At 37.8% G+C, this 20412-nt stretch overlaps 4 protein-coding genes across 4 annotated transcripts in view; 1 reads left to right on the top strand and 3 right to left on the bottom strand.

Moving 5' to 3' along the window:
- Positions 1 to 177: 177 nt before the first annotated feature.
- Positions 178 to 1386, bottom strand: LOC131781107 (uncharacterized). The gene is made up of 2 exons (XM_059097763.2): positions 1126 to 1386; positions 178 to 666 (listed from the first exon to the last, which is right to left on the bottom strand). Exons 1-2 carry the CDS (start codon positions 1360 to 1362, stop codon positions 340 to 342), a joined length of 564 nt encoding a protein of 187 aa, XP_058953746.2. The 5' UTR covers positions 1363 to 1386; the 3' UTR covers positions 178 to 339.
- A 1429-nt stretch (positions 1387 to 2815) lies between these two features.
- LOC131781106 (uncharacterized) lies at positions 2816 to 3823 on the bottom strand. Its single transcript, XM_059097762.2, has 2 exons — positions 3501 to 3823; positions 2816 to 3312 (listed from the first exon to the last, which is right to left on the bottom strand). Exons 1-2 carry the CDS (start codon positions 3750 to 3752, stop codon positions 3031 to 3033), a joined length of 534 nt encoding a protein of 177 aa, XP_058953745.2. The 5' UTR covers positions 3753 to 3823; the 3' UTR covers positions 2816 to 3030.
- Positions 3824 to 6196: 2373 nt separating this feature from the next.
- On the bottom strand, positions 6197 to 11013 carry LOC131781105 (uncharacterized). The gene is made up of 6 exons (XM_059097761.2): positions 10804 to 11013; positions 10392 to 10681; positions 9707 to 9821; positions 9140 to 9268; positions 7640 to 7885; positions 6197 to 7167 (listed from the first exon to the last, which is right to left on the bottom strand). Exons 1-6 carry the CDS (start codon positions 10997 to 10999, stop codon positions 6848 to 6850), a joined length of 1296 nt encoding a protein of 431 aa, XP_058953744.2. The 5' UTR covers positions 11000 to 11013; the 3' UTR covers positions 6197 to 6847.
- LOC131799973 (uromodulin-like) overlaps positions 10098 to 20412 on the top strand; it is a 58270-nt gene continuing 47955 nt past the window's right edge. Inside the window, exon 1 of the mRNA XM_066166906.1 lies at positions 10098 to 10601. The gene's annotated coding sequence lies outside the window, so the exon portion shown is untranslated. The remainder of the gene's footprint in view (positions 10602 to 20412) is intronic.

Here is a 20412-nt window from a genome sequence, read left to right as displayed (position 1 = left end):
CATAAAATTTTCTATAAAAGATATAAAAAAGAGCGAGCTCGATTTTTACCCACGCCTCCCTTGTTACGATTTTTTTTTGTAATCTTCACATTTTGCCGTTCTGAAGAAACTTTTCTCTTGGTCTCTCCTTTAGTTCGTGAGATAGAAAAAAAGGTGTCAAGGTCTAACAAACAAACATTATCAAGTTCAAAGTATGTTTATTTATGGTACACGTGACTGTAAAGCTGATAACTGATAACCTCAACTATCAACTGTGGGAAACACAAAAACGTTTTGGGCGAAAGAGTCAGCCAACAGCATTTTGGCAGCTAATAGAAGAAAAGCTCTTCTCGTCTCGCTCTATTTCGTCTCACCAGGACCGACCTGTGGGGGAGCTTCACTTGCAGATTCGGCTGGGAGAGCTACAGGCCTCTGGAAAGGTAACTCGTCAAATGATCTCTCGTCGATGCATTGGCACATGCATGTATAGGCGCCTCGCATACATCTACCATAAACAGTTCCCCTCGCTAGGCATCTATAGAATACGTTATTGCAGTCACGGCAGCAATCAAACGTCTGCTTGCAAACGTACTTCTTTTGCTCTTCTTCGCCTGGTGGTAGCAAAATGGCTGAAGCGTCACGGCACAAAACAGGGAAATTCTCGTAGCTGAGGTATTTGGTTTCGTCCTGTTGAAGGAAAAGAATACAGCAAATAAAAATCACTGAGAATAAAGAAATTTGAAGGCAAATTCTGAGACGATGTCAATACATGTGCTGAGAATTTTTGTCAAAACTACACGATGTACCTATGAAATTCTCATTACCTTTTTGTTTGTTATTGCTTTACAATCATGAGAAAAATTTACGACTGATGGATCACATTTCGCTGTTAGCGGTTAAGCTTGATGCAGAGAAAGTTTTTAACTACACAAAATCATCTTTTTGATGAAGCGGAAAATTATCCGACAGAAGGAAAAAAAATATTTATTGAGACTTTCTTGAAAGTTTTTTTTTTGTTCTGTAGTTCGGCTGACCTAAACTATTTACCAGTGATGGACAAGAATCAGTCGAGGAAATTTTGAAGGGATTTGGAGTATTTGCTCCTCACGTAACATATTAGCTCGCAAGTTCTTAGCTCTCCTGTACCTGTAAATACGGAGGAAGTCTTTCTTCGTTCAGGTCGTTACAAACTCCATTGCAATCGCAGTTACGGTCGTGAGGTTTTGGGTTTGGGGTAGCAATTTCTGTTGGTGCTATTACTGACGGAGCATCAGGTAGACCTGATGAAGGGTCCTCTGTTGGATCCTGAAGTTGGAAAGAACGAAATCCTTGAGAGGCCGAAATAGCCACCGCGAGAAAACTAACGAACAGGTAAGACTTCATGCTGAGCAGAGAACCGAAAATAGTGCACTGAGCGAAAATGGGTGTGTAAAAACCTTTTATATTAGGAAAGCGGAAAAAGACATGCGTGATCTGCGTGGAGTGTTTGTAGTTTGTTTTCCATCCGTTGGACTGACTCATGCATAACGTCAATCGATGACAAACAGAAGCTGCACGTACGTCAGTTGACTTCACATGCAGTTGTAGATTTGAAAACGCCTCAATGAGCCACTAGCAAAAGAAGAAAACGCAAAAAAAATGGAAAGAAAACTCCACGCGATAATATATCTTAAACATTATTAGAAAACTTTGGTGCAATTTCTAATTGATAAAATTTGATGGTGCAAACGTAATGGTATTGTTTTCAACTTTGGAAATTTTTTCCTGTTTGTGCACGAGTGAATACTTTTACGTGAAATTTTAGGCCGGACCTTTAAGTAACATTACGAGTGATTAGTCTTTGAAAGTTAAGTAGCCGTTACTGAATTATCTGTATCTCTTGTACCAGGACAAAATGTAAAGGCATTTTAATCATCATGTTCCCATTAAAACAAAGGAAACCTATTCAATCATATCGTTTCGTTTTCTTGCTTCAAAATGTTGTTGACAAGATCACGCTGGAAAGGCGAAGTGTCTAGTGTGAAACTTCCGGAAGAAGCCCAATCTAAATTTTCATGCTTAAAATTTAAGTTTCCCTTAGTTGGAAAAACGTACCTTCTTTCGTGAGCTCTCACAGAGTTGGTTTTTTCATTGGTACTAAGCCCTTTAATTCAAAATTGTTTTTTTTTTTCTGTGGTTCATTGCTTTCACACATACGTTCGTGATTGTAAAATAAGATTGGCGTCTTTTCGCTTCAGTGCATTGCGGAAAAAGCATCGGTCAGGTAACTTTAAACAAACAAATCTAGCCGTATAAGCGTAATGATGCACCGGAAAAGCCAATATGTAGTGGATCTTACATTGAGAAGCATAAATCTCTTGTCAAATTGAAAGTTTATTAAATTGCTTCCTTTGTTACTAAGGACATATAGCGCTCTATTTTAGTCAACGGAATGGTGAAGAATTTTTAATAGCCCTTCACCTGACTGCAAAAGTTAAAACTTAGTGCAATTACCACTTGTAACAAGGTCTTTTTTTCATAAGTTAGTCTAGTCACTGAAGTGCTAAACCTTTTGAAACTGGTTCAAGGAGGATTTTAATGCGGTAACAATTAGAAAAACGAGGGAAAACAGAAAAAGTTAGACAAAGAGAGAAAGAGAACGATTAAGATAAGAAAAAAAAAGATCTTATAAACTGTTTTCTTCGAGAAATAGAGATTTTTTTCAAGTTTGGGTGGAGGGAACTGGTAGTTAACGGCCTTTAAGCCGGCAAGGTTCGAGGAGATAAATGACTTTCTTAATTATTGAGCTAATGCATCTATAGATAAATTGATTCAAGTGAGGGTTATGACACCAGAATGATACATTTAAACATTTATTTCGTTCCATAATTAAACAGTTTGCACAAGCCTTCTAAAGTTTTGGAGACTACAGTAACGCACTACACATGAGAATTATACAAAATGACACAAGTTGCTGGAAATCAAATTCCATAGCGTATCAAGGGCAAGCCCTTCCACTAACTAAAAAAATTTCATCGTTTATTGCAGATAAAAGCCCCTCATCGTCGCTCACTAGGGCTTGATCTGTTCTGAATTTTCTACGGGCCTGTGTTTATTGAGGCAGTCGCACTGGCACTTATATTGCTTCCTATAGCAGAATTCTGGTCCACCGGGAATTCTGCGCACATCTTTATTACACTCTTCGAATTGTGCATTGCAGGCCCGACAGCAGTCAAACTGGTACAGCTCAAGCCAGTCACACTTGTACGGAGGCTTAGCGAACACAACAGTGGATGCCAAAACACAGTCCGCCGCAACGTCGTCGAACTCAAATTTTCGGAAGTTCTCGGCCTTCTGTTCAGAAGGAAAACGAAAAAATTGATTCAAGATTTGCCCAGTATAGCAATAAAGATGGGTAATTAGGTATGGCACTACCACCCTCACAAGAAGGTGTGGCGATAGAACTTGCGAAGTGCATCGCAAATGATACGTATTAATAACCAAGGCAGAAGACTCAGAGAGATAGAGATAGAGACCCTTACCGTCAAAAAATCCTCTACTTCGATTTTTTCACAGTTTTTCTCACAGGCAGCTAAGCATTGGGTAGACTCGTCATGCTGTGGCAGCAGAGCTCGGCGAGGTTCATCCAGGAGTTGTAGGCTCGTTGTCTCGGGTAAAAGGTGTCGGTGCTCGGGACGAAAGAAACGTTTCACATGTTCTTTAGTGTTGAATGCATACGCGCTAATGCAGAAAACGGCGAGCGAAAACGTTACCAGAAAAATGGAAACTTTCATACTTTGAGCGAGTGTAAACGAATTGAACAGATTTGACTTCCAATACAGCTTTCTACCACTGAAGCAGCTGCTTTGTTTAACGAATCTTTTATATCGCCAAACAGGAACTAAGACTGGTCTTTTGTTATGGTGCAGGCCTATTGATGTGTAATGTTTGTCATTGAGTGGGTTTTGTATGCTCTATTAGTCATGCGTAATATCGACCGTTGTTAGGTCAGATAAACAAAATATTTACCCGTGAATCGACCTAAGGGGTATAGGTTAGGTTAACAACATAAAATCTTTTAAAACTGACATAAAAATTTTTTGATTACTTTTACAATAGTAACTTTTGTTTTATCAAAAAATACAATTTCTCTCTGTTTTCTTTTTCTTTTCATGATCGTGCGGTTTTCATACGTCAACGCTTTTTAAGCACGAAAATATGGCCATTAAATTCTTCAGTGATTTATGAAAAACACCATTATCTTTTAAAATTGTTTTGCACGTTCACCCGAAAGAGGAAAAAATTCCATCACAGTTTATGTTAATGGTAATTGTCCATCAAACAAAACCCACTAAGTCGTCAACAGTTTTATTTTCATGAATGAAAGTGATCTTCGCAGTGATGTGCACTACTTAGGCAGTAGTGAAAATAAGGCCTGAAAAAAATACAGGCCTGTACGGGATTTGAACCCATGACCTCTGCGATATCGGTGCAGAGGAAATACCTTCACATCGGGTACGCGTACTGTCTTCCTTTTTCTGAATGATTGATGAAATTGTTGAACGTTCATAAGATTTGCAATAAACTGTTTTGTTGCCAGGCCAACCCAGACGTAAATCATCAACCGAAGGATAATCGAGTGACTGACCCCAAACGACGCTGTATTGCAGCGGTACACCGTTGTAATACTATTTGTAGGCATCAGCAGGGAAGCTATGAAAACAGTTACGTTGTTAGCCATGTCACTCGTGGGTACTTCATGGCCAGGAAAAACTGTTTTAAATTAGAGACTTAACAATTACAAATATTTCCATTTTCTTCACTTTTAATAAGTAGATTTTCAGTCAGTGCTAGATTTTTTTGAGTCAGTTGAAACGAATAACAAGTCTTGAAGCACCGCACCTTTGCAAGTTCTGCGCGTTCGTGCGCTTAATTAATTTGAGTCCAAAGTCATGACCCAAACGTGTTCACGCAAGCGTAGGTCGAGACATCAGTCGTAAGTTAAGCCAAAATAAACAAGCTAACCTGACAAAAATGAGTAATAAAAAGAATGTCTCATGATTGTAAAGTACCTTTAAAATGTATCCATTCCGCTCGGTGCTCGAAAAGAGACTGTTTAATGTCTAAGTCAAACCGATTTCCCGAATGCTGAAGTCGTTCCATCAAAAGACAAAGTTAAGGTCGTTCTGAAAAGATTGTCAACGAATACCAATTTTTTTTTTTCCCAAATTCACCAAATTCGAGGGAGAAATTGGAAAACACAATCTCGGGAGCAAAAATCTGCTGTAAGCAACTCATAAAACTGAACAGTTTAACGAAGTATTTTAAATGGTGAATGGTGTCCAAGTTCTTTAACGAATGAAGCCACAATTTCAATTTATACTGAATGTCCTGCTAATCGCCATCTTTGTTTCATAAACCTTTGAATTTAATAGCGAGCTGATATTTTTATTTTAATGTCATGAACAAGTTTTTTAAAGACAAATATAGCCCTTTCGACGTATCTTCAAATGGATGAAAGAAAAAGAAACTCTAAGGCTTCGAGACTGAGTCGCCCAACTTTCTCCCTGATAATTTGATTTATCAAATGAGCTAATAACGAAAATTAACCAGCGCCAAGATTTTTAAAAAGAGCTTCAGAAACTTCTTTAAGGTGGCCAATTTATACTATCAACTCAATGGTTAAAACAAAATTATCTTGACGTGTTCCTCATCGACGCAGCACTACTGTTTATTTAGAAACTAATCCCTTTCATTTCACCTTTTCCCGTTAATTTAAATTAAACTCAGCCGAAACGTATTCGTAATTTTCAGTGACTTTATGAAGGTAGACATCTGGTTGTTTGACCTTAGTGAAGATGGAAATCTACAGTCGTTGCTGACTGTTATCCGTTTTCAACAAATATATTTTTATTAGTTTCGATTGAAACGTAGAACATCTTTGGTCACAAAATATTCACAGTCACAAATATTCTTATCAAAAAGCGTGGCGCAAAGAATGAACGGTTGTACCTAGCCCACGAACATCCTAATGAGATAATAAATGTATCCAGGTTGCTTGGTATGTGTGGCTATGAACAAATTGCCGCTACTATCGCACATTTTTTTAAACCCACTTAACGCACAGAGCAGGCTACATTTTTTATAAGACGGTCGGACCAGTACAATAAATTAAATATTTATCGAAGCGTGTAATGAACCAAACGATTTTTCTCACGAGTTCTTTTATTTTGGTCGATACCTTACTTTAATACAAAAAGCATATTAATTAAAGTGAGTAAACACGAGTTCAGAAAACTTCAGTTAGATCATGTGATGTATTCATACTGTATTCCGTAGAAATGCAGATTCACACTGTCGTCCAGTTATGATTAGGGACCTTTAGCAGTTAGGACAGCAACGTCAAGGAAGACATCGATATAAAAATGAATTCATATTTTCAGTTGGAATTTCGCAAATGACTGGATGTACTTACCATCTCTTATGGTGCCGCAAGTGAACCTCAGCATAACGTATGAGAGCGGCGTTGAGCTCCAAATAGAAACTTAAATAATCTGCCGTCGGGGTTTCCTTTCTCAGACCACGCAAAGTTTGATGATTTCACGTTTTTATTTTGCAGTGGACTGCTAGGAAATGTACATAGTTTTAGAACGCACGTCCTGAGCTACTGTTCTGCTCATTAGATCTTTTGTTTTGCCACGTTATCGTTGCCGTCGCCGTCGTGGTTTGCTAAAGGTCCCTATTTATAACTTGACAACTTACAAACTAATCTAAAAGTGTATCGCAGTTATAGAAAAAACTGTGCATGAGTGCAAAGGAAGATGAGTGCATCAGTTTTCTTAGTTGTCTGCTGATCCATATCCTGAAGGCAATTGCAGTGACAAAATTTTTAAGGTAGCTTTTCATAGAATACTTCGATGTTGGTAGGAGAGAACCGAAAGCTACCGGCAAAAAATGGGCAGTCGGCATGCGTGTATCCAGGGGGAGCGGTGTACGTGTGTCCACAATGGGTGTATGACTCATTGTTGTTGACGGCGTCGCTGGCTAATCTGATATCTCCTCCTCCAAACGAGGGTCCAGAATTGGAACAGTCCCACATGATAAGATTGGAATAACCACTTTGAGTGAGTTTCACCGGTGAATATCCATTGATATTGTGAAGCGAGTAGATAAAGGACTTATTGCCTGGAACGTAACGGCACGGGTTCCCTGTTGGTAAACCATAAATATTGAATTTAAGTTGATAAAAACAGCATTAAAATTTGTCATGAGGATTAAGGGAAAAGGTTCACGAAAGCTTTTTAAAGCTCTACTAATGCGACTGGATAAACAGTAAATCCGAAATGATACAAGCGAAATTCTACATCATCACCCGCTCATATTAGCCGAATCTCAGGGTTTGATGTTCATTTTCGCTGTAGTTGGAAAAGATTGTCTAAAGAGTTGATTTAATGGTTAAAGAAAAAAGAGAATTATAAAAATTTGTCTGTAGATTATAGGAAAATCAAATAATCAAATAAAATATTTGTAAATCTAAAACTGACCAGTGTTTGAAACGTTCTTGGTTATTTTATCTTGCAGGTATGAATTTATCTTTATTTGCTCTGGCAGTCGTCGTGGAAACAACTGACCTACTGCTCATCCTTATGAGGAAATATTTAAATTTACTTTCAATACTTACCACTCCACGGTACATTAGTATATCCACCAAATATGTGAGAGTTAACCTGGATGATTGTCACTGTGGGTCCCTTTCCATCGCAGTTGTTGTGAAATGTCGCTGCCGCCCATCCGTCTGTCTTGGCATGCCAGCATCTCACGAATACACTGTGGTCTAAATCCATGAGAACTGGACTCAAATAAGACCTCAATATTCCCAGGTACTTGTTGTAGTCAAGATTCCTGAGAATGGCGGATGCATTCAGAGCTATTCGACAGTGAAAAATAATTAGGATCTTCAGTTTATCACTTACGTCAATGGAAATCGATGGCTATAAAATAGTCGTAATGCTGGATGACAACTTTCCTTTTACCTTAAGGTAATTCCTCAATTTTGTACCGCGCATCCTGTATTGTGTAGAAAAATCGAGTAATCAGGGGAATGAGCGCGCGCGTGAGCGCATTCCGAGAACACGGTATCGTTTTTCAATCCATTGACCGGGTAAAGAAGTACGATGGTCTTTAGCTCTTGAACGAGCACGGTCACCTATATTTTGCATTGCATAATTTTGGAGAACAAATTATCCCCTTTAAGTTGAAGAAATTTTAAAAATCGTCGAAGGGAAAAAAAAGATGTAGCTAAAAGCTTGCATGAAGCCCGTTACTCGGGGATGCAAATTATGACCTCGAGAGCAACGACTCGAGGAACGTTTTAAGTCAATGTCGTTAAAAATTGCGTGATTTTTCCACAAAGTATACATCAATACATCAAATTATTTCATACTCGCGATACTTTCTCCCTATCATGTTTGTTTCAAGTGTTACTTTAAAATCCCTTGCTCTCAGCTACCGCAAAATACACTGTGAAGGGATGAAAAAACGCGCGTAATTGGTGCCGGTACAGGCATAAATGGGGTAAGTTTGGCCCATCATATCACCTAAACTAGCACGGTGACCAAAACAGACAAAACAAACATTGGTAAAGAAAATTTAAGGAAAGTTTAAAAAAATTGTTCGATAACTTTTTGTTTCTGAGGAATCACCTCAACTTAGAGAAGGCTAGCTAAGTGGGTGTGACTTGAAACTATGCAGTGAAAAAGTGCGAAAAGGAACAATTCACCAAATTTTTGGAGATGTGATAACAACATCCACTTTAAGATGTGAAAACAAAACAGCCCACACATGAACGCGTTTGTTTGGTTGCTTTATCTCTGTTCTTTGACAAAGTGTAGAGAAATTCTCTAGTGTACTTTTTTCTCTCTCAGATTTGATGCGCCTACCAAGGAATTAAGTAAATTAGGCAGCACATTTTAGAACCTCGATCCGCAACTGATTCAAAATAAGTCGTTCCGTTTTTTTCTATCTTCCTGTCTTCCTTTCTCGTAAGTGATGCATCTCTTATCATCAAGGATATTGGCAAATTCTCCGAACTATTTTGTATCTCACAAGAAGAAATTAAGTGAGTTGAGCGAACGAATTTACCTCTCTATCGCAATGCATAAGTTTATAATTCAAAGCTTACCAAAAGGTTTACAGATTTCTCCGTTTCCATAATAGTGTGGCTTACAAGTGCATCTGTAGGATCCCACAGTGTTGTTACAATAAGCATTGACATCGCAAGTGTGCGAGCCCTGAGAGCATTCATCAATCTCTAGAAATGAATGACAAAAATACACTCTTGACAACTTAATGAACACTAAGAGAAAACTATAAATTAGAGAAAAGAATAAATATTTCCTTGATAAGTTTCAGCTAACGAAATACTTGAAAAGCCCAGGGCTTTAGCGAAAAATTGTTCAAAATATACCTAAAATGCGCCCAATTTATTAGTAATGCAGCAAAAAATATAAAACGAAATACAAACGAACAAACAAAAAAACGAACAAAAACAATGAAATAGTATCTTCCAAGCATTACAATTTTATCGGCACTTGTTTGCAGAGAGAGGTTTCAGATTCGTCCTCAGATAATTAACAAATTGCTACCTTTTCAAGATAATGAAAACGGAAGTATTAATTAAACTGTTGGCAGGAAACCTTACAGGTGAAGAGTTCTCTAAGCCAGTTTAATTAACGGTTTAATTTCGTACCGATTTCACAGTGTTTCCCTTTGTATCCTTTCGCACAAAGACACACGTAGCTGTTTTCCTCGTACTGCGGGGTACAAGTTCCTGTATTTTGACAAGGCCAACTGATGCAAGGAGACTAAAGAGACAAACGAAACACGGCACACCTTCCGATCACAACTTAGGGAAAAGGAAGATTGAAGTTTAAACTCCTTTTTTTTTGGCGTCTTTTTTTTGTGTGTGGCTCATATTAAATCTATTATTTTTGGAATGAAATAACTAATATACCAGTAACCCAGATTTTTGAGTCATACAGAAATGTGACCTGACAGTCACGTGAGAACTACAACTTAATTTCGCTAGGAGAAAATTAATTCAAAACTTGATTTAAGATGTGTCAAGGCTGATAGCTTAGAGGCTTATTCAGTTATTCATCACAATCCGTTCCTCTACTCGAATTAACTGTACCTCTTCGCAAGCTTATTTTCAGAAAGATTCAATAAATCCTCTATGGGTAAATTGATGGGTGCTCAAGTCATTTCGTGAAACATTTTACAGCCGGAATAGGAACAGCGCTTCTATTAAATGATATGTCTCCAAGAACTCTGTGGAAATAGAACTCAGATACTCCCTTTTCGTGTTTCCTGTCCCATTTTTCCTAATTTAAATGTTGTTGAAATTGTAATCTACGTTGAGATTTTTAACTTACTGTGACACTGAAGTGATGGTGACTGTGACTGGCGGCAAACTTGTCCGAGTTGTTGTACATGTCTGATGGAAGTAATTCACACAGCAGTTTACCAATGATGTCATGAAATGCAGCCAGGTTAAAGGAGAAGCATGAAGGTATGCTGACACAAGCAAGTCCACACTCAATGCCATCGGGAACATAACTTGAACCAATGCCAGTGATGTTTAGGTAGGAAAATTTGTGAGCTTTGAACTTGGCATAAGCCAGTCCTCTATTGTGGCTGAGAATTTTTCCACGCACATCGACGACTTTTGTTTATGGAATTTGGGGGAAGAAAGAAAAAAAATCAATATTTAGATAACTAAGTACAAGTAAAAAAACATCGTAACTCATAAGCACTTGCCAAAGAATTCTCTCATATTTTACATACCGTTTGAGGCATCTGTTACAGAGATTACCATCAGAAGTACATAAAAATAGTTCTTGTATGGCTTTCGAAGCAAACGCCCCATATTAGGCGTCAGATATAGGCGGAGTTCACCGTGCGAAGTCAGAATGATATCTGCAATCCAATGAGCAGAGCATTGATATTCTGTAGGAAGAACACCAGATATTCTTTTCGGCATAATTCGACTTCGTAAACTACTGAATATTTTAAAAATTAATCCAAGAACCGTTTAAAGAGAGCACGTATTTATTCAACAGGTGAAACGGAAGCTGTAATTTGATCAGTATGTTAATATCTTTTCCGTGGTTTCAAAAGGCCTAAATAACTTAAGTGTTTGGTTTGTTCAAATTTGTATTTCGAATCATTCGAAGTTTCCAGACATCCGCTGGTCGTACTCTCTCATAACATTTCTCAATGGAGTCCAAGGGCAAAGCTTGGACCTCTTATATTCAAACTGACAGCTCAAAGCTAAAAGGTAAAAAAGGAGTACGTGCACTTAGCTTCGAATCCTCACTGATTTGGTCACGTGCATCGAATTGCGGTTTACAACGAAACTTTCCGCCAAAAAGAAAAAAAATAAGAATGAATAAAGAAGGTTTTTTCCCATCTTTCCTCATTATTTTTAAAACATTATTTTCACTTCACCCATGATTACTTTTCCTGCGGCTAAAAAGGTTTGTTCAATATACTTCCCTGGCATTATAGAACCGGCGAGTTGCTGTCATTAATTATTAAAAGGCTACATCGGCATATATTGTAGAGTTTATCTGTCATTCAGGCAAATGATGCTTTGAAATATTTGTGATGTGTTTCCGTAATTTATTTTTGAAAATTTAGTGGGTATTGCTAGAAAGTTTATTGCGCAAGAGGTGCACAAATTTAGTCTTTGCTTCTCAGACAGAAGTGTTTATGATGACATTAAAAAAATAACACTGAAAATAATTAAAAATGATGTCGATATTCTGCTGGAAGCAATTGAAGTGTTTTCACGTCGGTCGATGTTTGGGCCAAGAAAAACACAGTATTTCACAGCATTTTCAAGAAAGACACTGGAGCATTTTCATTGACTGTTTCGATAGAAAAAAGAAAAAAAAGAAAAATGAAAGACGAATATTCGTAAGCTTTAACGCGTCAGAGTCCTCCCAAAATTCATATGCGTTCGTATATGATTTCCTGTTTTTTTTTTTCCCATCATTCCTCTCGAACACAGCTTGGTTAAATTTCCGACCGTTCATTCCTTCTCCTCTCTTCAACACGATAAGAATGTCTCTTTGACAACACGATGAAAATAGTTTTCGTCTTTGGAAAATCTAGCACAATTCTTCGAACTATTACTGGTATCAATCAATTGAAAGCGTTTTTTTTCATCGAATTTAAAAACTTTATTTTATTCCTTGGTTATTCTTAGTAGCTTTATTCTTGCCTCTGTCTTCAATGAATAGCGAAATGTTTACACGGGGTCTCACCATCCGAGAATAATTTTGCGAATAAAGCTAACGAAATTTCTGCGCATGTCAAATTTCTCACGTTGACACGTTGCAAGTATCCAGAACGATACGTTGTAACTTATTTATTATTTTATTCCTTTGGCAATTTCCTAGAAGCTTCATTCAAAGAAACGGGTTCATAAAATAACTTATTAGAGAATGAACTTCATTTAAAATGCAAAACAAAACGGTAGCGTTGAAAGAATATCTCCATAAGGTGTCTGACGTCTACCATAACAATTACTTAATGTAATGCCTAAAGTTAATTTATGTAGATAGAAATAGATCATTATTCTTATTATCATCTTTCATCAACGTCAATTGTCTCCGTGGTATATCACACTGAGTCTTCAGTAGCTCCAGGCGAGAAGCGTCTTGCATGCGAGTAACGCAGTGTACGATTTTACATTTTGGTAATTTGGCAGGAGCAGTTTTGCAACATGTCGTGCATCGTGTCTCTTGGTACCTTCATTATGCTGTGCTCTCTGATGTGTGTTGTGAAATGCGAAGAAGGTGGGTAGATTTTCTGATTAATTTCAAGGAAAGTTTTTAAAACTGCTAATTTATAATGCGTTTGAAGTGGGAATAAACGAAAATAATTCACCTTGAATGTTCTATTGTGACTATTACAAAAATTCCCAATTTTTCAAAATTTTCTACCCCCTTATGGGGGAGTAAAAATGTTTATAAAGCTATTATGAAGAGATGTGAATCTTTAAAGACAGGTGGGATCTACCTCACGCAAACTGTTTTTAGCAGGCGGTTGGGATGAAAGGATCATGAAATTTAGGCTGTAACTTCGGCACAAATTCATGCTGCACTCTCTTTAATCTGTTAGTATGCTTTGACGCTGAAGAAAAAATTCCGTATGTGCCGTTATTGTCTTGAATATGGCTATGAATTTAGTGAGCTAAAGTGAAGCTTAATCATCCATTTTTCTCTCAGCATATTTACACAACGAAATAAATAAGTAGAAAATTTCAAAAACCTCCCGCGAAAGTCTAATCAGTCCTTTTACTGTCGTTTTCAAAATTACTTTCGATCAGAATCAGAAGCAAATATGTAGAATTGTAGAAACAGTAGAAATGTCAACAGAACCTTTTTACCGCGTGAACTTCCGTCGAATACACCCAAATCTAAATTGAGAGATAGCTCCTTCTGAAAGAAATTTAAACGTTTTATGGCTTCAAATTCACGGGTAGGGAATTATTTTCGATTAAAACAACGAGATGTGCTCCAGTTATCCAGAGACTGGAATTCTAAAGGAACACAATCATCCAGAAATAAAGAACCGAATTTAGTTCTGTTTCATCTTTCTATTATCATTATCTGTATTCGACACTGGCATAATGAACTTGGAAAAGCACTGGGCCTTTCATGAAAGCTGCACGCAAAATTTTTCTCCGATTTCCATCCCAGATCTTAGATCCTAAATTGCTCGTCTCGACACGTGTTTTGAGCGCCAATTCTTTGAGTTTTGTATCTTTCCTCTTGACGGGTACAGAACTGAAATATCACCCAACAATTACTTATGAATAGTACATGTTGCCTTTATTGATATCAGCCCCATGTCAAAAGTTTGGTACCTTCTTCAAAGTGGATGAAAACACGAACTCAGATCATCGCATAACTCATCAGATAGAAAAGGCGACGTTATAAGAACATGCGTGAGGATTTAAAATTGGACAAAACACTTTCAAGGCAACGTCTGTTGCAATCCTGCTTGTTAAAGTCTCAGAAAATAAAAACAAAACAAAACCAAAAGAAAACATAACAAAACAATGAATTTATTACCCTAAACGCATCAATAAACTTTTTCAATGGGATGAATTTCGATATTTATTTGAAAAGGGGACAAAACAGAAAAATCATAAACGAAACTTTAAGCCTCTCCTGGGTAAACAACAGAATGTAGTTATTGTGACCAAACCGACCATACAGGTTACACGTGCAGCCACTTCCAAAAAAACACACTGCATAGTGGTACATACAACACAGTCTAGGAACAGCGAACCTAAGTGAGGATTTCGTAATTGTCAATCGCTCTGACGAAGGGCTAACGCTCGAAACGTCAGCTTTTTTACCCTTTACGGTGGCCAATTTACGTTTTCAACCCAGTTGTTAACACTAAATTACCTGCTATACTCTCCCACCGACGTAGCACCACAGTTTCTGTAGAAACGTACCCCCTGCACCAGCCCGTAGGGCAAGTACAATTTGTAGTTTTCGAAAAATGTACAAGTGCTTATGACACCAAATTGCAAGAGAAATCACGTCATTACTTGTTAAAACACAGAGTCAAGACGGACGAAATTTGGAAAGCATGCGCATGTTATTTGTAACTTGCACTCGTGTTACAACTTTGAACTCGTGTTACATGAGAATGCACTCGTTTTCAGCCGATCAGAATCGCGTAATTTTTTCATGTACAATATTAATAAATAGAGAATAATACATGGGCGCGTGTAGATACGGAGTTTCTCTCCTATATATACAAGCAACCATGCATTATATTGTTTATCATACAAACACATTAGCCCTTCAGTGACAAGAAAAGCCGACTTCATGAATGAATGAAAATAAATTGAAGAATCGACAATCGCACAGTGCGTTGGCGTTAAGGCTCAAGATGGAAAAATGAGTTGAATCATGATTACAAAACAACAGTGGGCCTTGTTTTCAATCTACAAAATTCTCATTTATCGACTTTGTTCTTACCGACAGAAGAAGTCTTTCAGGTTATTTATAACACTCACCCAGACTCCATTCGGGCGAAATTATTTGCATGAACACAAAACACACTTTCAATCTTTGTTCTCATTAAAGTAATTATTTTTGTACCTTAAAATTTCTGTACATATTTACATAGAGTAAATCAGTTATGCCAATCCCTTTCAATATTGACAATGATAACAGGATGCAATCGAAACGTCATGTTAAACTTTTTTTGTCGATTTAAATTCGTGTATTCTTTTTATTACGTTGATTGCAGTTTCATTTATCAATTTCTCTACCTCCATCCCTTCCCTATTATTTACCTTCACCACTAAATCCGGTGTCTTTGTCAAATAGAGTATTCCCTTGTAACCAATGATATATTTTTTCAATCTCCTTTCTCGTTCATCCTCATGGAAAAATTATTATTCATCGTTCTTTTCTACAGACCACTGTCCTCAAGTGGATTTCAGTGCTACCCTTGCATTCAGAGGGAAACGGCTACTTAACCACACGATAAAAGAAATTGACATCGTCGCAAAGGACATCTGTGAAGCAGTGTGCTTCATGGTGCCCACTTGTGTCAGCTATAATATACTAGTATCCAGTGATTCTCCACCGATCACCAAATGCGAGATGAATGACGCTACGCATTTTGAACACCCGAGTGATCTGGTGTCATTTCCAAACAGCACCTATCGTGGATCCAAGGTGTGTTTACAACTGTAATGATTAGGATAAGGGATGCCTTTTTTTGGCCTATCTGTATGTCTTTGTCACAATTTTTTACTAGTTTATTCACGTCCTTTCTATTTTGACTGTAAATATATGAAAAGTAAAGTATTCATTTCTGTAAAGAAATGAATTTGAAAGCGATCTTCGCAGTAATGAACATTACTTAGGCAGTAGTGGCAATAGGGCGTGAAAAAAATTCAGGCGAGTACGTGATTTTAACCTATGACCTCTGTGATACCGGTGCAACGCTCTTCCAAATGAGCTAACAAGCCAACTGGGAGCTGGTCCGCAGTTCACCTTTATGATTTTCGTATATTTACAGTCATTTATTCTTCCCTACACGGTTTATTTGGAACCAACATAATGACCAGCTCCCAGTTGGCATACAAGACAGTCAGGTTAAGTGCTTTCAACCATCATTGTTTACAATTAACACGATTGGTACAGAGACGTAGATTACAAAATAACGCTTCTCTAACGTATGGTTAAATTTTATCCTTGATTAAATCCAATTACCCTTTGAATATGGAGTGTATGGTATAAGTAAACACAGTTTAAGCACCGGATGAAAAAAACACACGTCTTGAGCTGCTGTGAAGATTATGGGCACTGTTTAAAAGTTTTGTTTTTCCTATCTTAATTTTTAATCTACGAATTCTTTAATTATTTGCCTTTCCCTGAATTGGAGGAACTTACTAGAGCAGTGGCGGATCTTGGGGAGAAGCCCGGGGGGCGGCCCCCCTTATTTTGGGTAAAAAATAAAAAAAGTCGCAAAGGAAAGAGAAGCTGACAGGGAAAGCGACAAAAAATCCCCCTTCCCCCCCTTCCTCTTTAGCTTAAGGTCTGGATCCGTCACTGTGGAGGGTCTGCGGTAGGGCACTTTTGTTGGAATTTCCAGTTCTGTCAAAAAAACGGTCAAAAATTTTCAGCTAACTATCTTTGTCTGTTTAGTTCTTATGACTGATTTATTTTTAAAGCGGGTATATTTAACTCATTGACCTTATAGAGAGTATGTGCCGCTTAGGTGTCATGGAAGCACTGCCAACACTTAATTACCACCTTTCACTCTCGTCTCATTTATTCACCCTCAGAATGGCTCTGTTAATTTACCTGCTTACTCTTCCCTGCTAACTTCCTTAGACATCGCCTTGACCTGGCCATTTTCGTTTTCTTTGTAAAGAACGCTTGCATAAAGAAGCCATGCCCGAGTAATACGATCTGCCAAGCTGGTTCTTCGAGTGAGGGGTATACATGTGTCTGCGTACCGGGTTACATGGGTAAAGATTGCACAGAAGGTGATGTAGATATATGTTTTCAGTACCTAAATGTTAGTGGTCATTTAATAATTAGGAAAGTCGATAACCAGCTTTTTTATTTTAGTCTTTAGCACTGTCCTCGTATATTTATTTTCTCGTCGAGGATAAAGAAGGACCAGCAGTAAAACTGTGAGAAAAACCTGGGCAAACGTCAGGGAAAGAGGGGGGGGGGGGGGGGAATTAGGAACAGATGGAAAAACATTTATCAAGAGGGAATAGCCTCATCGCCGCTTCTTTCAATAGAGACCTCGGTGAACCCTTGCTGCAACTCAATCCAGCTAGTAACTCGACGAGTTCACTGTCTCTGACGCTGCGACATCTTCCCTTGAGTTCTAGGTAAAACATGACTAAATTGCTGCGGAGGTTTGCCTGTTAGGAGGACGTAACAGTTGGTTATTTCACGTTTTTTTTCTTGACTGGGACAGCTAAGAAAGTACAAGTTTTATAACGCGCGTGCTGTGTTAGATTTTTGCTCAATACCTCTTTTGTTTCGCTTCGTCTACGGTCTACGTTCTAAAAGTAATTAGAAAATTTAAAATATGAGGACCCTCACTCATTGTAAAATATGAGTGATTAGTTGTCTGTGCATGGTAGAAAATCGAAACCTTAGTAATTAAATTACTTCAAAATGTTTTTTCTTTAAGACGTTGATGAGTGCAGTCTGGGAGAACACAAATGTGATTCATATGCTGAATGTACAAATACCCTTGGATCCTACAGCTGCAAATGTAAAGAAGGATTTTCGAGAGATGGCCAAACGTGCATAGGTGAGTTTTGACTCTTATCCCTCAGCAGTTCTACACAAAAGCCGCACCACATTCCTGTCGTAACACAAAAAGGTCTATATATGAGACCTTTTCTTGAAATTCTGCATGCTTCATGTGCCCTTTATTGTATAATTTGAATGACAGGTAGAGCTTAGATTATAGACAGCGACGAAATTAGCTATTTGGAAATAAAACTGTGTTATCCATTCCACAGACCTCTTTTCAATGTCTTTCTGTCATTTTCAGATATCGACGAGTGTACTTTGGTTGATAATAATTGTACTAAGGGTGGCGCCAATTGTACAAACACTGTGGGGTCATTCAACTGCATCTGCCAAACTAAATATTTCTGGAATGGAATTGCATGTGAAGGTTTGTTTCCTGTACCTCTATCTTGTTCTATTATTTCATGGAGTTTCAGCGATAGATTATATAACCACTTAGAAATAACCGGCTGTCTGAGCCTTCATTTTCTCGTCTGTTTGTGTGTTCATATCTTCATCATTCTGTATTTCCTTTGAAGCGTTGGAATAGACCACTTCCAAGTTCTCGGACTTCAGAGATCTGGTGCCCAAATTACGGCGTGAGAACGAGGCTAAGTGCGAAGTCGCCCTCATCGATATACAGAATAAAGAGCTGTGTTAGTGAAAATAAGTGAAAATTTCTCGAAATTCGGCTTGGAGAGTGAAAAATTAGGAGATTGGCATTCTCCCTATTGCGAATCTATTCTTTCAAGAAAGAAGGTAATTGGAAAGTCGATACCGAGCTGGTTCAAAATTTTCCGTATGTTTTACATAACATCGTCACTGTTATGTGTCATGTGCCTGCTTTTATTATAAGAGGGTGGTAATAATGGATAAATAATCCTGACGATGAATGATGATGAGTTCTTGCAATCAAGGTTAAAATTAAAACCATGTGATTATCATTCCCTTTTTGAACTACAATTAACTTTCCAGCCGACGCATGTTTTAACTACTCAACTCTGAGCGAAGCTAACAGAAAGAGTACTTACGTTACACCCGACGGAACCGACGGTGTGTGTGACGACTCGCTACCTGTGGGATGGTATCGTTTTGAGGGAGCTGCAGGGACAAAAATGCCAACAACAGTGGTGGCAAGGTTCCACTGTAATACAGCCTTCTCAGGCTGGATGAATGGTGCTCAACCTACAATGGAGGATGGTGAAGTAATTAGGAAAGTCTGCTTCACCAGAACTTCTCACGAGTGCAGGTTTACAAATCAAATCAAAGTGAAAAACTGTGGATCCTACTTTATCTATAAACTGAATCCAGTTTCAACTTGTAGTTCTCGCTACTGTGGCACAGACTAAACACGAAGCAGATAAATACAAAAAAAGTTGTGGGTGAAAAATCCAGTGGGCATAATTTGTTGTTTTTAATTATTCTAATATTTAAACTGGTTCTGTTGCGTTTCTATGTGCAGTAACTTCAGAATGAATACACGTCATTTACTTCAATTTAGCTCTATTTAAGCTGAGGTAGACTACAACACATTGTGTAAATCATCAATTCAATGTTGTATGTTACTGTCGTGTTTGCCAGCCCGCCCGAAGTCACATTACTCTTTAAACTTCTGCCTGAGCCGCTTCTCAACGTACATGGTCATATGTGGTTATTTGCTAGCACTGAAAATGAACCTTAGCTGATTTGTGTTAAAAAGACATAATCGATATGATAGAATTGATCACGAAAGAAGACGCGAAGACCGGCATTTCATATTCCTTTTTCAAAAATAGAAGTCAGAAGGGACTATAATGAGATTGCTTTGATACAAATATGTGTTTTTATCCAGTATTTAAGAAGGAAAAAGCTTGTACTTTTGGCATCGTACGTGCTACACAAAATAGTACATAAAAATGTTCCAATAACTAATGGTACCTCTTAATAGCAAGATAATTCTGCTTTTTTAAAACTTTGTTTAGACTATTACAGTTCCAACATAGGAACTGCTGATAGCATCTCATTTTTCTGTGTGATCAAGATTGTTAGGTTTGAGCTCTGGGAAAAAGTCAAGGCATGACTTAAAAAAAATTAGTTACTAAAGGTTAGAAACCTGCTTGTTTCTTTTCTTCATTTTGGAGCAAGTAAAAGACCCCAATTCGCAGCGCCAAAAAACGGCAGTCGAAACACTGTAACACAAAAACCCAACGGACAAAGCAAAATTTCCAAAAAAGAGACTTGTCCGTTTCATCGAGTTTAGTACGGTAAAGACACTCTTAAGATTGAGGCGTCTATAGAAACATGAACAGGCACACTCTTCTTGTCAGATAAATGTCAGATGAATGTAACGACAACATGAATGTCTGAGATTTAGAGAATTCGTAAGGAATTAGCGAGGTACCCGTATTACAAAGGCATTCGTAGGGAGAGGTTCAGCCGCACCTTAAAACACTTTTGAATTCAACAAAAAGTAAATATTTGCTCAGTATTTTGCTGCAAGAAAATTATGAATCATCACACGTAAGGCGAGTCCCTTTTAGTCAATTCTATGTATTTGGGTTTTATCTGTTATTCTAACGCCTTTCCTGTAAGTTCAACGTGTGAAACA

Source organism: Pocillopora verrucosa, chromosome 5 (genome assembly GCF_036669915.1).
Source record: "Pocillopora verrucosa isolate sample1 chromosome 5, ASM3666991v2, whole genome shotgun sequence".
In the NCBI taxonomy this organism is placed as follows: Eukaryota; Metazoa; Cnidaria; class Anthozoa; order Scleractinia; family Pocilloporidae; genus Pocillopora; species Pocillopora verrucosa.
The sequence above is the reverse complement of the archived record's forward strand: the minus strand, read 5'-3'. Positions and strand labels throughout refer to the sequence as shown.

Coding starts and splice junctions, on each gene's coding strand:
- LOC131781107 (XM_059097763.2), bottom strand. CDS start 1,362: ATGAAGTCTTACCTGTTCGTTAGTTTTCTCGCGGTGGCTATTTCGGCC. Junction 667..1,125: donor GACTTCCTCCGTATTTACAG/GTACAGGAGAGC, acceptor TTCCTTCAACAG/GACGAAACCAAATACCTCAG.
- LOC131781106 (XM_059097762.2), bottom strand. CDS start 3,752: ATGAAAGTTTCCATTTTTCTGGTAACGTTTTCGCTCGCCGTTTTCTGC. Junction 3,313..3,500: donor AAGTAGAGGATTTTTTGACG/GTAAGGGTCTCT, acceptor CCTTCTGAACAG/AAGGCCGAGAACTTCCGAAA.
- LOC131781105 (XM_059097761.2), bottom strand. CDS start 10,999: ATGCCGAAAAGAATATCTGGTGTTCTTCCTACAGAATATCAATGCTCT. Junction 9,269..9,706: donor AGGGAAACACTGTGAAATCG/GTACGAAATTAA, acceptor ATTCATTTCTAG/AGATTGATGAATGCTCTCAG. Junction 7,886..9,139: donor AGAAATCTGTAAACCTTTTG/GTAAGCTTTGAA, acceptor ACTGTCGAATAG/CTCTGAATGCATCCGCCATT.